This window comes from Varroa destructor, unplaced genomic scaffold (genome assembly GCF_002443255.2).
Source record: "Varroa destructor unplaced genomic scaffold, Vdes_3.0 BEIS01000002.1, whole genome shotgun sequence".
In the NCBI taxonomy this organism is placed as follows: domain Eukaryota; kingdom Metazoa; phylum Arthropoda; class Arachnida; order Mesostigmata; family Varroidae; genus Varroa; species Varroa destructor.
In genome coordinates this window covers 2,785,223-2,802,532 of record NW_019211455.1, presented here as the reverse complement: position 1 = coordinate 2,802,532, position 17,310 = coordinate 2,785,223, and the positions used below count along the sequence as shown (strand labels likewise).

Below are 17,310 nucleotides of genomic sequence, written 5' to 3'. Positions count from 1 at the left end.
GGAATGTAACTTGCCAGCATTACTGCGTATCGGAATTGTACCACTTAAATCATGATATGCGATGGAAGCCATGTTTCAGACAAGAGAAAAACGAGAAGATATGGACCATGGCATGAGTGCGAAAGGTTAATGCAGGTCAATAGCTCAGAACTGAAGAGAACAGAACAAATTGTAGTACGACAGAAGGTATGGGCGGGTTGACTGCTAGAATACAGAAACAAGTGTCGTACAAGATTAGCACCTGGTTGCCGATCGTTACCTAGAGTTAACAGTATGGTAAAGCATCTAAGAATAAGAAAAAACAATTGTGTAATGGCATTAGCATAGTTAGAAAAGTTATTTACAATTTTACTAAGCAATTCAAATCGCATTAGTTACCCTTTTTTAAAAATTAAAAGCGTCATTACGTACAACATTCAGCCTTTGCTCTAGAAAAATCAAACAACACTTCCATCTATTGCGTTACGTTATAAAAAAAAAAGCTTATTTACTTGAAAATTTCCCAGTCTTTCGATATTTGCCGTAAAAAATGGTCAAAGTAGGACTATGACGTAGATCTGAGATAAGCTCGTTGCTCAGAACACCTAAGTACCATTTGGTAAGCATCAGACCTCATTAATGTTACCTTCAGCATTGTCGCATGAGTTTATTAGAATCCCGTTTTTTTATAGTCCCGACAATTTTTACAGTTTTTTTTTTTACTGTGCCGAGGTCGGAAGACATTTTCAAAACGTAACGCTAAACAATTGCCAGTGTCTCAAATTGGGGCAGGAGTATCGAAAAACTGCATAGTCAAGCGTAGCCGACTTTTATAGGTCGGTTACGGGTCCTTCAGTAATCAACTAAATTGATAAATAAAAACAGTTGCTTTTTCACACTTTGCAGCTATTGTGTGTGATTATGAACTCCTCAGGTTTTTTTTTATAAAGAGCTATAATCGATCTGCTCCTGATTCCGAACATATGTCAAAAAATATCGAGATTCGATAAATACTTGCCTCTATATGAGGTTTAAGCTGAATATCTTATATATAAGATAAGCAAAAGCAGCCGGTAGCCTCTGTCAAATAGATTCTGGGTGGCTCTAGGGACATCCTTTCATTCAATTGGCCAAAAAACTGATAGGACCTATTCAGGGCTAAAACAATGGATTGGGGCAGCTCGAGCCGACATTTCTGAGGAAACTATTTTCTTTTCTTTAGTGGTTAGAAAAAAGGAATTGACTTTCGTCGAAAACCAACGATTGCAGCTGTACGTATACTAAACAACGAGTAGGCAGAAACTCTCAAAAGTCCAACAGAATTCAAAAATCAATACAAAACGGCGGACGTCCTGTCACAACACGCAGTGATATTACGAGTTTTATCACACAATAGATTGATGATAGGAAAAACAGTGTGTTTGTATGTTGCCTTTGATAATACTTGGCTAATGGTAATAGTTAGTCACAAGCCGAGACACGGATTCTGGCACTGTGACAGGCTGAGCCTTCTCCAGTAGTAAAGTTACCCATAATCCATTTTCTACGGACCAGTCAACCGTGCTAATATTTATTAGACTTTTGAGGAATAGAAGACTAGATAGAATAGCGACTCAGAATCTCAACCTCAAGGTACCTAGAATTAGAAATAGCGTATTAAAACTACTCTGCTTGAAGCCTTTTGCTTTGTTTGTCAGATATAAATAGCAATTCTTACAATGCAGATAATTACGCTGGAGTCCTCTGATGTGATGAAATTTATATTAAAACTAGTTTTAATAATATATAAAGTTTTTGCGCTAAAGGACTCAGCATTGAGGCGACAAGGACTTAAGACCGCTGCGGCTATGTACGAAAATATTATTAACGTGCATTCTTACGTAACTAACTGGTAATCGTAAACACGCACTAGAGGTAGACCGACATTGGGCAATATCTCCAACAGGATGCATAAAAAACATGACAAGGATCGCACAGTAGAGAAAACATCTTTAGTTCATCATTGCATTATATAATAATTTTCTATTCATAGGCCGACCTAAGTGTGCCTATTTGCAAAGTCATAATTTAACATTGCGTCTTACAGTTGAACTTTGTAATATAATAAACAAACAACTAAATAAATAAACAACGTTCATCCTTGTTTATGTATTAATAAACAAGCTCTATTTATATATGATATATATATATATATATATATGTATATAAATGTGTCTGTCCTATTCCTTACTGCTCTCATAAATGTATATGATCCAATGAAATAGGCATTACCAACACAACAGAATAAACTACGCATTAAACATCACACGTCCAACTATCCTTCGGTGGAATAACTCTCAGCACAACGCCATTTACAGTGACAGTATGGTCTAAAAAAAGAACTGCTCTAAAGTGATCTTCTTGTTAGTTCACTCGTTATAGCTACACAGAACATTATGTTTTGAACATCCTATGGCAATTCTTTTCAAAAATAAGTTGGTTCTGTCGACTAGATCTATTCTTTTTATTCTCCGCCCACGTCGGAATTAGGATCGGCATAAGCACTTCTGCTACCGTCGCTGCTTCCTCTGTTATTGGAATCTTCAAATGCCAGCCTGATCTTTCTAACCGGCAGCAAATGAAGGCACTGCAGACCTGTTGGTTTGCTCAGTAGCAGGTGGCAGATCATGACGAGTTAGAGGAGCGCTCGGATGGATTATAACATCAGGCGGGTTGTCGTTTCCAGCCCGTTTATGTCTATTTCAGCGTGGAAACCCTATTAGTCGGCCATGTATTTCACCTCAATCCTTAATTTGAACTAATAAGCGAATTCATTCCAAGCTATTAGCGAAACATAGTAATTATTACATCCCTATGCGTAAATAAAGGAAAAATAATATCAATAGCACGATTGCTCACTTTCCTGTCGATGCCATCATTGGTTCGTATTGTATGAATAGCAGTCACCCTCCCGGTTTGGTCTCCTTTCGTCCCGGTAGATATTGCCCTTATCAAGACATTGTAGCGAAACTCATACAGCATTGCGCTTTCGGTTCCACCTTTACCTCCATGGCCCTCCTTATTTCCGTGACCACCTTGACCTGTAAGGTTTCCCCGACCGCCATGATTATTTTGACCACCATAGTCTTTCTGACCTCTATGACCATCTCGACTACTATAGCCGTCTTGACCTCTGCGTCCTTCGCGATCTCCGTAGCCTTTCACACTTCCATGGCTTCCAGGTCTATAAGTAGTGTGCGGTCTTGTAGTCTGAGCTCCTCCAGCAGGAGACCTCCATTCATCTGCTGCACCAGCAGGGCCTTGGTTGAAGCTAGATTTTGGCGTTCTATTACCAGATGGTGACCATTCGCCATCAGCCATCAGCCATCAGCAAGCGGCTTAACAGGTCCATGGACAACTCCAAGCCTTCCAGGTAACAGAGTGGGTCTTGCACCCTCCGACGGAAACCATCTTACTGAATTCCCAATACCGGGTGGGCTAAAGCCAGGGTCTGGTCCTACTGTAGAAGTTCCAGAAGACAGCCAGCCTTCAGTGCTTCGTCTAACATTTATAGATGCAGATACTGTGGCGACTCCATACGAAGGTTTTGGTCTCTTAGGAAGTATCGTAACGTTGGAACTTTCTGAAGGTGGCCATTTTCTAGCTTCCGCGCCAGCAGAAAGCCCGAGTCCAACGTTCGATTTGTTGGATCCCCCGGTCGACGGGGACCAACCTTCTCCATTAGCTAGAGCCTGTTTGCCCGAGAGTCCATAAGCAGGACCAGGTCGTTTCGGTGTATGAGTTGGTACTACTTCACCTGAAGATAACCATCTTTCAGCATGTTCGCCAGGTGAAGGCCCTGGACTGAAGTTGGATTCCACGAATTGACCCAACGAAGGCGACCAACCTCCATTGGATGCTATTAAAGCGGGACCATAGGTAGCACCTGGTCTGTTTAATGGATGTGTGCGAAGGTTTCTTCCAAAAGGTGACCACAGTACACCACCAGCTGCAGAAGCAGGTTTAAGCCCGAAATTAAGTTTTGCAGAGTCTGACAAAGGCAGCCAGCCTCCATTAGCTGATTTTGAAGCTGGAGCTCGGCCATAAGCAGCACTTGCTTTGTTTGGAGGTGGTGTGGGAAAATTTTTTTCAGAAGGTGACCACGATGCATGACTACCTGCAAAAGAAAGCCCTTGCACAAAACTGGGCTTGCCTGACTGACCGGACGAAAGCGACCATCCTTCATTGGAAAGTTTGAAAGGATTAGAAGGTCCGTAGGCTGCCCCGAGTTTATTTGGCCTATGCGAGGTTGATGATGACCATCCTGCTACTACTCTGCCATCATTAGACAGTGCAGGACCAAAGATTAGTTTTGTGGATCGGCCAGAAGAAAGTGACCAATCCCCGTTTGAGTGTTTAGCAGGCCCGTAGGCAATACTTGGTCTGTTTAAAAGACGAGTAGGCTCATTTCCACCGGAAGGCGACCACGACGCACCACCAGCGTCAGAGAAGGGTCTCGGCCCGAAGCTGGGCCTCGCAGATTGACTGTATAAAGGTGACCAGCCTTCATTAGCTAGTTTCGAAGCAGTCGCTAGATCATAGTCAGTAGTAGGTCTATTAGAAGGACGAGTAGGTGTATTATCGCCAAAAGGTAACCATTCACTAACTCCTTTACCAAAGGAAAGCTCAGAGCCAGAACTGGGCCTTGCCGATCCTCCTTTTGAAAATGACCCGCTTTCATTATAAGGCTTGGTAGATTCGAAGAACCCATAAGCTGGTCCAGATCTCTTAGAAGGCAGGGTGGAGCTAGCATTTCCCAATGGCGACCATCCGCCACCGTTGCCCGCTCGATCAGACGAAAGTTGCCATCCTGTACTAAATTGGGGCTCAGCCGCTTCAGAATTCGGTCCGTACGAAGGGCTAGGCCTCTTAAGAATAGTAGGGCCCGAATCATCAAAAGGCGACCATTCTGCGGAACCCGAGGAAGGTTTCACAGCTTTACTTGCAGAGTTCCATCCCACATTAGCAGCAGGGCCTACAGGATCGAGTCGGTGTTTTTCGGATGCTGGAGAGGAATCAGAAGATGGCCATCCGCTACTACGACTTTGTGGCTTAGACCTTTCATTCGGTATAGCAGGAGCAACACCATGATCGCCGCCTCCACCTCCTTCATCGTCTGCCTTCACATAAAAGCCCCAATCATCATCCTGCAAATGAAGATACCGAATTTAATGTTATTTGCTCTATGGAATCAGTTTGGCCAACTAAAATAAAAGTGCCAATTAGAAAAGAACAAAGAGCATCAGCGTTCATTGGCATCGATTTGTCACGTTTGGCAAGTTCGGAAATGTTGAGCTTAAGCTAATTGAAAACCAGAGTTATCACTTCGTAAAAATATCTATCTACGATGTTCGTATTTAACGTATAGAGGTACATACGTTTGATATCTCTGGACGAGCGTAACGAGAGGGCTTGGTAGAGGATCTCGGAGGGCCCGAAGCGGGAAAAGGGGCCACATTGTGCTGAAGACGAGAGGCTGGAACAGCATAACTTTTCACGTCTTTAGCAAAGTGATCCTCCTAGTGCGAATAAAATAGCCGATATTAAGTTTTTCGGACAAAGTCATTCTATAAGATTACCAGGAAAACTAACATTTTCTAGTATACGTAAATAGACTCCTCGAATAAATTGGACTAGGCTGCAAAATTAGCAAGTGGTATTTAAGCGGAGCATCGGTGTTAAGAGTTTCTACGGCTTGACACAAAAGCTATGTTACTTCCATAAAACAGCTTTTTTTTTTACAAGGTCAATAATCTTCTAGTAGAATGCTAGAACCAGATAAGGTTTGCATACATCCAGCACTTGAAACGTTTGCGATTTTGTTTAATCATTAGCTCTTCCACGTCAAACAATGATTTCTTATTTTTTTTTTACTATAATAATACATAAATGCCACAGATGTATGACAATCTAGGCAACACATGGATACAATTCATAAAAATGATACGCGGTTAAACATCTATGACAGTATATGAAAGGCTCCTGCTACGCCACTGTAGTGGATGTAGATAGCAAGTAGGAAAACACTATAATTACAATATTATCAATTATTTTCTGTTTATCAAAAACTGATAATTTTATACGGAGGTATGGCCTCTTTGACGATTTAACAATGAGCTCTAGCACTAAAAGTAAAAACGCATCTATCAAACTAAACAAATTGAACGATCGATTGCTCTATTCTCTCGCATTAAATTTCGATTAGCCAAAAGAACACACATAGACTTCAATATGGCCACTTTTGTGCACAATGCTTACCAAGCTTTTTTTTACCAACATAATCACCACTGACCATGATCATACTATACCTGCACTTTTATGGTTGATAGACTAGATAAAAAGTCAACCTAGTTTGATGATATTTTGATTGAGTTTAGCGGCCGCCAAAGAAGTCCAGAATAAGGAAGCGTGATTTGTGTGTTCTATTTTAATCTCAATCCAGAGTATACCATCACAGTGTTCTAATATTATTCAATATATTCAGATTAAAGTAAAAAATATAAACATAGATTAAATATAAGAGAAAAAAAATGTTGGCGCGCATTGCGATGGAAAATTCAAGGATGTATACTGAACGGATGCAGCTAAAAAAAATGGTAACTGACGCATAAGGCTGTCTCCTATGTCTTCTATCGTCAAATTTTATGTATATGCTTACCAGGAAACTTATGTAATGTTTTTGTTGAGTTTAACGAAGGTCCTGTGTTTCATTAGGCGTGATTTTTAAGACTAAAACATTTCTTACATGATCATCATCGGGACGCGCGTATCCGGAAGCAGATTTCACTAGGAGAGCAGAAATCGTCAGAAGCCACCAGCCGATCGGGGGCTAAATAAACAGCAATATAAATCAAGGAAAGAAAAAAAGAATTAATACGTAAGTTCTTTTTATTAGCTAGTCAATATATCAACATGCACTTACAAAAATCTATGAGAAAAGCGCAGCTATCCTAAATGCATGCTCTAAAGAGAGATACCAATTTATGATTAATCCGTTGTTTAATTGAACTGAATTCTGGAGGAGGGGCAATGGTTATAGAAGTCAGACAATACTTTTAAAAATATGAATCGTTCTATAAACTTAAGAAGAACAATTTATAAGGTGAACTTCTTGGAAAAGTAGTGCTGAACGCCTGTTCAGGCAGGATGCTAGAAATACTACAATTAACCTGATCTTGTCATTCTATTAGAACGTATTTAACTAATAGATAAAAATGTTGATCATCTTAGCTTAAAGCTGTATATGTTAGGAAGTGAGCCATGCTTATCTGCACAGTCATAGGGAACGTGTTACTACTTTTTACATGAAGACTTTGTTATTAATTAATCTTCAACTTGATAGCTCTTTTTTAAATAAATATCACATTTCGGCATAATTATTTATTATAAGTTATTAAATGTGATTGTAGTCGTGAACTGCTGTTTTTAATGACAGTTAAAAAATCGGAAGTCCTATTTATAGCTTTCACGAAACACATTTTTCTAATATTTTCATTCTAACATACGAATAAATGTAGGATGCTTCTGAGTCTGTCGTCAAATCAGAAATAACAAATATTTCCGCCACAGCCACGAACACATTTACAAAACGAATTAAACAAAGTGGGCACTGTACGCCCATCCACTTAACCCATGAAGTGGTCAAGGTGTCCGTCTGGGGGTAATGACCAACTCAACAAACTCGTATCCATTACTATTACGCAATGCTTATCCGAATAACCGTACGATACAACGTTCCTGTGAAATCTCTCCTCTGGGGCGGCTCCTTCGAACAGGGGTGTACGGATTCACATGTACAAGTAAGCGACGACTTATGAATAAAAAAAGCAAAATAATGAAGTTTATATGTTCTTCTTCGAGGGAAGCTTGAAATTGATCGTTCTAACTCACTTTTGCACTATCCTGCATTTTACGTGCTTGTCTCATGGTTGAACCATCGAATTGCGAAAGGCCCAACACGATGAGCTCAATTGAGCCCTATCTTGCTATTGCCTTATATATGTGAAAATGTTGTCCTATGTTGTTTGCTTCTTGCCTATGGGGAACACTATATTAAAGGAAGGTAATCGGGGAACGGTAATAAATAACAGCAGTAAGTAAGAATTCAGCCGTTCGTTTCGCAATAAAAAAGCGCCAGTGTCAGACCGTTGATTTATATGGTCTTGATGGACCACTAAGCACACGTGTATCTAATTGGCTTGTATTTGTTGCAGGCTTTTTGCCATCTTCTTGTAACAAATCCCACTACTTTTCCTATGAAATTATTGTTCTGTTTAGTGCAGTATCTGGATGGCCTTCTATAGGCGGCAGGGGCAACGCTTGACCGTTGTTCTCGCGTGATATTAGCGCTGGCGCTCCCGCTTAGAAATGGTTTGAATACACTGCTCATCATATGGGATAACATTCTTGGCAACTGACTCCTTGACGAAATACCGCTGAAGCTAACCGTTAAATCACCGGACATCGAAGGACCAGCAGAGTGTCAGATTGATCCGATTATATCAAATCCATTAATGCAGATATTGTGTCTTCAGAAGGGTGAAGATGTCTTCGGTGTGACTCAATCATGCATAACGTGTGTGTGCAATTAATGCACAGTGAATGATTGAAATTTCAATGAATGTAACAAACGATTTACGATATAAATTTCATCAAGAATTTCTATACAGTTTGCCAAAAGGTTAAAAAGATTGCTACCTTGATCCGCAATGGTGATTTCAGTTGTTTGCGAACCTCGGATTTGGATTCGTTCTTTGCCGTTCATGACCATTTTCAGAAGATGCCATTTTTGTGTCAGCGTTTATACAGAGTGACACCAAAAAATTATTATTCACCACTGCGTATATTTATGACCGGTTATTTTTAAGGTAATCAAATCAATCTATGCATTTACCAAATTGATCTGTTACTGTAGTGCGTTAAGCCGTATTTAAACACCGACGAACACCACGCATAATACAAATTGATTTCGTATATGCAGGATACCGCCCTTTAAAAAGGTCCGTTAGTGTGATATCAATACAAAACCAACTGATACCGATAATAAACCATTATGCCCGCGGTGCGTTAGGTCAATTAAACCTGCCAACCAGGCACAAGGTGTCAGAAGGTCTCGCTAGCAATCTGATAATTCGGAACTTTATTTCAAGTGTGTAAGTACTAACGAGCGGTGATTTACAGTACATAGGTGTTCAAAAAATTGCTGCAAAAAAGTGTTCCCTTTAGTCGCTGCTATTGCACTACAAAATAATACCTAGCACAGAACTAACGTCTAAGTTTCTCGTACATTCTGCATCAGTTCAAACTAGCCTTTGCCCAATGTGAGTTTTTTATGAACAGAAAAACATTCACGAGGCTAATACGCTTTTTACACTGATTTCCGTTGGCGGGTTCACGTAGCAGGTAAACCTAGTTCTAAGAAAACTGCAGGCCTAGTTATGTGTTACGTAAAAGGTCATGTTTAATTTATATCTTGGGGCAAAAGTAGGTGTTTTCGAGTTGATGAAACTATAATGTGACGTCGGTTACACGCTGTGTTTTTTTTTTCAAAAAGATAATCAAAATAAAATCGTAAAGCTTTAATGTAGTCACATTTTAGTCTACTTAGACAGTCACTAAGAGGCCTGCTACATGTAAGGTCGGACCTTTCAGATTGTATGCTCTCCAGTATAATTAGGTTTCAGTTATATCATTCAGCCTAACGCGTGTTTTCGATGCATCCTTATCCTGATCCCTAAGTATCATTATAAGTCACGTCCAGATTTTACATACAGCGTTGTTTCAGGATTAGAAGGAATCTGTCTGATGTAAATTTCATAGCTAGGCACTCAGTACGTCTACCGAATAAGAACTACGAGGGATGCATAAAAATGCCATTCTAGATAATTTGTTTTTAGTATAACAGTAGCTTAAACACAAAGTATGGGCCTCAACAAATTTCAGAAAAATTATCCGCTGTCAAGGGTGTTGGCGCTGACAGTTCAAAAATTGCAGTCTGCCTCGATGGGCGAAGCATCGAGATGAACCCTGAGGCTCTATGCCGCTTTTGACAACAGAATGCCCCTTGTACCCGATTCAAGTATTGTCACCGAGGGTAAGATATGTATATGTGCATACGCATGGCCATGTTAATACTCTTTGAAACAGTAGATTGATATGCACGTCGGGTTGGTCTAAAAAGAGGGCTATCAGATATGGCAGCCACAATCAACACAGTGCCCTTGTCTTTGTGCGAATTTTTGTAATTTGTTGATGATTACGAATCGACGAAAGAGGGAGCAGTCCAAAGGTCCATTGAGTATCATTCGGAGAAAGACTTCATGGGTCGCATGACACCTAGTTGTTTGTTATTAACGGTGATAAAGGTCGTAGCCGTGTTAATATGTGTTCTTTGGCTCAGGTTATCCCACTTACTAGTAACTTATGTAAAACGCGTGAATATTAACTTTTTTGGCGGCCTTTCAAGGTCTTGGCTCCGTCTTCGAGCGCTCTATCAAACTATAGCTCAATAGAGGTATATTGAATAAAGCATTTTTAGAAAACATAATATGCGTCAATCAAATAGTATTGTTATGTGAAGCTATCCTGTATTTACTGCCTATTGTACGAAAGGCTGTTTCAGATTCTTAGTGTTAATGTATTATATGCTAAAATTTGGATAAATCAACGGAATAGAGTACTGATCTAGCCATTTGGATATTGTGTTTACGTAGTTAGCACGGCCATCAATTATTGGATTAATGTATAGTACAGGCCAATCTCTTGTGTAATTTATCGTGCCTTACTCTAAATTCAAAGTGTCAGTTATAGTCAGGGAGCGTTAAGGTAGCCTGGCCCTCAGAATTCGATCTGGAACAAATACACAATACAATTTGTTCGAGTCATCAGCTGCATGCGGAATAAACCATTAGCTTGGGCTGTGTACTTGGCTCGCATATCCCAATCAAGGGGATGTCCTGTCAATCTATGCGTCTGTCAAAATAACGCCAGATCGCACTCTGAGCTATCGGAAATCGAATTCAATCCGCACCTTGATGTCACTCTAGCAATCACCTTAAGTGATGACTCTGATAGGAACTAAAACATCTCGTTGGACCGTAAACAGATCAATCATTGATAAACTTGCTAACGCTGAAAATTTGTTCAAAATTGAAACTTAAATATGTGATAACCAGTGCTCGTGCTAGGAAACAAAAATCACCTTTGTGTAGATAAGATTCTAGTTTTCGTTCAATATTATATAAGAACAGTTGCTAGGAGATAAACAGTGACAGTACGTAAACGAAGTGTTTCAATAAGCAATCTCCCTTAAGCTCGAGGATTCTAGCTCTAGTGACTAACATATGCGGCAAAACAACCTGTCATTATTATTTTATTTATTTTCCTTTTCCATTTATTTAATTTCCATTTATATTTCGGCCGAAAGAAGAACTACTTGCGTGAGGTTTTGGGACCCTTATTGTCTTTTCATGCGGCTCAAACCGTAATTGGACTAGCTAATTATTGAAGTGAACTTTAATCATTGCTGATGGGATACGAGAAATATTTTTTATTCAGCTGAGTCCTTTAATAATTTGATTTCGAAATTACAAAATAAGGCCACATTGATGGTTTCACCCTAACTTTTAACTCCCTAAGCTGTGTTTGACAATCTGTAGGTAACCGACAGGGGGGCCATTGATACGCTACATTTGTAAATTAAGTACTCGCTGCTATCTTAAAACGAGTAGAAGTTGCGCACCGAGCTCTAAAAAGATGCTTGTGATGAACTTGTTTTTTTATGATGAACTTGCGCAATAATAATAAAGTATAGCGTAAATAGAATACCATTATGGGGAACGTTGAATTAATCATTGCTCTATTTATTATGCGTTATGGGTTATCGGTATGTAAAAATTTGACTGGCACTAGCGTACGCATTGGCCAAAAGTTATACATACAGCGGGAAATATCACGGGAAGTATTCCGAAGACGGAAACGCCTTTGAAGAGACAACTTTTCACCCTTTGCCTTCATTCAGATTTACTTAGATTGCATATGCATAGGTTGACGTCACGAGGAAACCTACGGTATTCGATACTGCACTTAATTTCAAGTTTCGGTAGCTAGATTAGACCGGTCGTTATGATGGTAAAGTAGGCTACGTCTAGGGATGTTACCTAACGAGCGCTATCGGAGTCCTTCATGGGGGGTAGGCGGTAGGAAAACGGCCCTATGCGTTGGGATAATGCTTGAAAAATCCAAATCCCTTGTAATGAAAACATACCTTCCGAATGTATGACATATCGGAAAAATTTATTAATGGTCTCTAATAGAACAATTGTTAACTGTGTGCGCCAGTTTTGCGACAGTGAGATATTCAGAGCTTATCGCGTGAATGACCACCTAATTCTTTTAGAAAGGTTAATAATGTTGCCCATCGGGCAGTCAGGTAAAAGATCTCGAAGGTCGCTTAGTTGGGCACTTATGTTTCTAGTGGAGCTTGTTTCTACACCATTAAGCAGTTGCATTTTTCAGTACGTCTACAATTTTCCGCTTTATATCGCTTACCTGTTTTTTTTATCTGCAGCAGTTGAATGCCCACACTTTTGGTAGAGATCATATTCGAAGGTAATATACGATACACGGGAATTTTTTAAAGCAAGAAAGATCTGGGAGAGTTGTCAGCTTGATTCTAAATTTCTGCTTCAAAGGCGCTAGGGGCTACTGCTTTCGTTTCCGCCAATGCCACATCAATATTTCGGAAAATAATCTCAGCATATATATATATATATATATAAATGAAATCATCTTAGGCGGAACTGTTTTGCCAATGTATTTGCTGATGGTAGATGGAAATACCCGACTACATTAGTTAATGAAGCATCTTTTGATTCATAAGAGCTACATGAACCAAAGAAGGGACAGTGCGATGCTGTAAAAGTATGTGAGAAACAAGTTTACCTTTAATAGCATTTTAACAACAACGATTGTGCGACGATAGATATTACACAAATTAGTGATTTCTTAAAAAAATTAAAGAAATACCTCATAGTTTCTGATGAAAACTGTTCGTTTTGGTTTTTCTTCATCCCGCCTGTCACGATCATTTCATCTTCGCTCTCCTTTCAACAACCACTGAGCTACTGACGGCCAAATATTGAAGATACCCATTCCAAGCACAGGGCTGTCTCGCCTCTTTATAGCACAAATAAGACTAACTTGTAACGTAGTAGACAAAGTCTAACTCTATTTGATGAGCACAGTCGTATTTCAGAACAATCCCCTTCCAAAGCAAGTTTAAGTTCGTACAATAGGCCTATAGAAAAGACGCCGGTAAAATTCAATAGTATTTGTGTTACTGTATTCTATATTTTAATACTTTATCTTGAATATGCGACAAATTTCCACGAAAATTCATTTTCCTTTGGCACAACGCTGTGAAAAAACTCTGTGAAATTAGGGAATTTATCAATCTATTGTGACAGATTATGGCTCCATGGATGGATTCTTTTAAGGTGATGGTGATGTAAAAGCACGCTCTTGGCTGAGTTCGCCATTAATAACGTGACGTTTGATGACCTTTTTGTTGTTGATTCATTCTTCATACGCTAAAATGAACTCGCTCAGCCCAGATCGACAACACATAGTAATATTTACTATAATTATGTTAATTGTTGACTCACGAACTGCAGTCAGTCGGGGTCGTCCTCAATCTGCTTAATATTCCATTTTAGATGACCCGCTAATTTCAATGCGATATGAGAAGAAAAACAGCCGATGCGTAAACACGTTTCCTCTGAAGACGCCCATTTAGCTTCTTTTTTTTTACTATCTCTTGTGTGATATATTGAAAATGACGTATTATTAAAAATACATAAGACGCTCTACTGTGAGAAGATTGCCTGTATTTATAAGTAGGCGTACATAATTTCTAGCACAACGCCATGATCTATTACCTTATCGATGGATGCCATTAATCAAACGGATAGCATCCATTGCTTTTATAGTGTGAACTTATGGAGCAGATGCCTTCAAGGGACGAATGAACTACACAGTGACAGTGTCTATTTCAACGAATGTGGTTTTCCTAAATAGTTGTATTTTTCTCGTGGCCCCACTCTACGCTTCAATATTTTACGGCAATTCACATACGTTTGAGAACAACTGGATACGATTTGCTCAAAGGACGGCCATTAAAATTCTACGTGAATTCTATTCATAGCACAGGCAATCTTGCACACATGCCCGTATGCACTCGAGTGCTCCTGTGCCACCGTCATATTCCAATCTATTGTTTACGGAATGTGGGGTTTCGAGTCAGACGTAACAGTTTGTCTATCCACTATCTCATTCGTCAGCAGGTGTCTCTTTTCGCATTGCCTCGGTGGATTTGATGTTGGGCAAGCTCGATATTATTGGGTATGTGAAAGCCTCTTGCACAACCTTAAATGACGAGACGGCGGTTAGCAGCGTGACAGCTTGGTCACTCTGTTGGCTTTTCAAGAAATGACTTCGAACACCATAGACTAGGGTTGCGAAATACCAGCGCCTATTTGTCGGTAGTCGCGTCTACATTTACCGATGCGGCCATCGTTTACAAATCGTCACTTGTGTAGAATGATGAGTAAAAATGTAGAATGGTGAAGGATCAATCCAACAACGAAGTTCTTTCGATCAAGTACTTGACTATTACTTGACATACCTAGATAGACCTCTAATAATTGTTCCAACATTCATGCTGTCGTATACTGGTAGATCGATCTACATTTTTATATATTTTGATTTAAGTTCCGAAGTTTGTTTTTTGCTCGTGTTATTCAGCAAGTCAACTGTTCAAGAAGGCCTAAAGTGTTGTTTATTAATGCTTTGCCTGTAAGTATTACACTGTTTACTAAAGTACTATAGTTATTACCCGTTAGCCTAGGCAGTGAAAAAATTGAAAATAGGTCCAGAGTAGGCTGAAGCTAAGAATGCCATAGGTAAACATTTAAAAACTATCAACTGTAGAGTAACTATCAACCTACGTTTAAAAGCTAATTGTACGATACCAACTTCCGCCCAGAGTATAAGTTTGCTTTTGCCCATCTCTAAGAAGTATAACCGCTGGCTCGAACACTTTGGGGCAGAACTACTGTAGTTGCAATTTGCACAGGCTTCGAAAATTAGGAAAAATACTTTCAACTGCCTTTCCTAGAAAAAGTTTCTGTAAAGGTAAAAATCAATGATTTTTTTATTTCTCAATGCCACGTTCACAATCGTTCATCTTCTAGATATCGTATATTAATCAGGTGTGTAAATAAAACATCCGTCTGTCTTTTTGAAGCTTACAAATCACGTTAAACATGCGCCTCTAACACTTGCTGGAGTGGCAAAGCAAATTTTCTGATTGCTATGTAAGCGTTTGGATGAAACGGAGAAAATTCTTGTCAGAATTGGACTTCTTAGACAATTTGATTTTAATAAACGAGTGTTTGCAAAAAACTTCGGCAACTTCGGCATGTTTGTGAGATGCACTATCTCTTCATCTGCATCATATAAATTGCGATTTATTTTTAAATTATTCTTTTCTTTTCTTAACTTTAGTCGATCGTATTCGAGAGATAATTTACATATTGCATGCTAGATTTTGTCTCTAAGAACGACCTGACAAAAAAGATGATTTTGGTAGTTCCGGTTCAAAAGTGGCAAAAATCGATTTCAAAATTAATGGTGCGATTATCGTCCGTTGGATAGGTCTTATCGCGGTCTGCCTAAGGACACGATAATTCCAGGGATTAATCATTCTATTTATTGTATGTTATTATAATAAACGTTTATTTCGGCTAACGCCAGCATAGACGCCCCCGTTAGAGAGTCACCCATTTTATATGTAAATATTTTTTTCGGTTTTGAGTTTCGGCTCCTTTTGAGTTGAAGATCAGTGCTGGTAGCGGGCAACATCATCCGGGAAACTCAGTTTGCTCGTAGTGTGATGTCTGCCCGTCTCACGTACTCATGAGAAAAACTGTAGGGTTACCGTATTTCATGTCGCGCATACGTGCATATTAGCAAAAACAAGGAAGCAGCGTGCGCAAGGATGTATAGAAATGATGAATCCGATTTCAACAACTTGAGCTCTCTCTCTGAAAATGGTAAGATGTAGAGCAAGAGTCTGTACTTTACCCTATCTGATGTAGGAGATTCTGCCCCCTGAGGGTTCTCAGAGCAGTCTGTATCTGCTTGCATCTGCCTTAGACAGTAAACATTTTAAGAAAGCACATCGTGTTTAGCATTGAGATTGATTCGGCGCAAACGTTTATATGATGCAGATACAAATAGCTTTTTGGTGTTTGTATATAAAGGGATTAGAGCTATCCAGCCCAATCCCTATGACATGTATTTGTACATTCGTTGTAACAAGATTGATAATGCTCAGATATGTTTGTCTATTCGGTACTTTGCCTGTTACATTGTCATAAAAGTCGTCATCAATAACGCATATAACGGAGCGTTATAATAATATATATAACGTTGAATGGTATCAAATTAAGTGATATTTTTATTTTTAAATGCTTATCTAGTTGTCACGCATCAAACACTAGTTATTGTATCCTTCTGACTCGATTAGTTATCCGGCAATATTCTGTTATTAAATTATCAGTTCGTAAATACCGTCAGCACCATAAGTTTACTGAGAAATTGAGCTTCAACTAGAAATATCTCTTACAACACAAAAGCGCTTTGTTCTGTCTTGCAGAGTGTAACGGACACGCTATTCCTTTGCACTTGTCTGCCATTTACAGTAATCGCTTAGTGTCAACTATAAACAACTAATATCTGCATAATTATAAACCTAGCTAAAAAGGTGCATGGTAAACTTGTGCCGCGCTTATTCGAGGGAAAGCGTTCACAAAGAGTACTGATTATAACAATAATAATTTCGAAAGCAACAGGACGACTATGTGCCAGCCATCGATTATTATTCGAAACAACGACGACCGGGACGAAAGTCCACCATCATCTAATCATCATACACTTGGTCATTGATAAAAGTGGACGGTCGAAAGGATGAAGAAGGCGAACGCGGCAGACTGGGTTCAGTCGGCCCATACAGCAGGTTTCAATTAACGAACTCGATAAAACATGGCCTTAGTAGAGACAATGAACACTTTAGGTTAGACAAATTGTCTGGAGAAATACAAACATCAAAATATACCTAATGGTCTTCGAAAGCGTCCAGTTTGATTCAACAACGGAAAAGCCGAATACCAGGTTGACAAAATTGTTACAAAACATACATAGCTGGTGACAATTTATATTAATTTGAAGTAT

The 17,310-nt window shown here is 39.3% G+C and overlaps 2 protein-coding genes across 12 annotated transcripts in view; one reads left to right on the top strand and one right to left on the bottom strand.

The window, feature by feature from the left end:
• Positions 1-17,310, top strand: part of LOC111245467 (uncharacterized) — a 117,331-nt gene that overhangs the window by 7,253 nt on the left and 92,768 nt on the right. For 3 of the 8 annotated variants that reach the window (XM_086980582.1, XM_086980583.1, XM_086980581.1), the window contains exon 1: positions 14,456-14,871. The exons of 1 other annotated variant lie outside the window; for it this stretch is intronic. The gene's annotated coding sequence lies outside the window, so the exon portion shown is untranslated. Of the gene's footprint in view, positions 1-6,787; positions 6,896-14,428; positions 14,872-17,310 lie in introns of those variants that run through there. 4 more of the 8 variants (XM_086980586.1, XM_086980585.1, XM_086980584.1 and 1 more) reach the window with 3 other exon arrangements.
• The window catches only part of LOC111244837 (uncharacterized), a 63,372-nt gene continuing 48,013 nt past the window's right edge, over positions 1,952-17,310 (bottom strand). For 3 of the 4 annotated variants that reach the window (XM_086980576.1, XM_086980575.1, XM_086980574.1), the window contains 3 exons: positions 6,764-6,847; positions 5,397-5,537; positions 1,952-5,165 (listed from right to left, as the gene is read on the bottom strand). In XM_086980576.1, the coding sequence (XP_086836702.1) occupies positions 3,339-5,165; positions 5,397-5,537; positions 6,764-6,847 (2,052 nt within the window). In that variant the 3' untranslated portion in view covers positions 1,952-3,338. Of the gene's footprint in view, positions 5,166-5,396; positions 5,538-6,763; positions 6,848-13,955; positions 14,479-17,310 lie in introns of those variants that run through there. The other variant, XM_022792323.2, reaches the window with a different exon arrangement.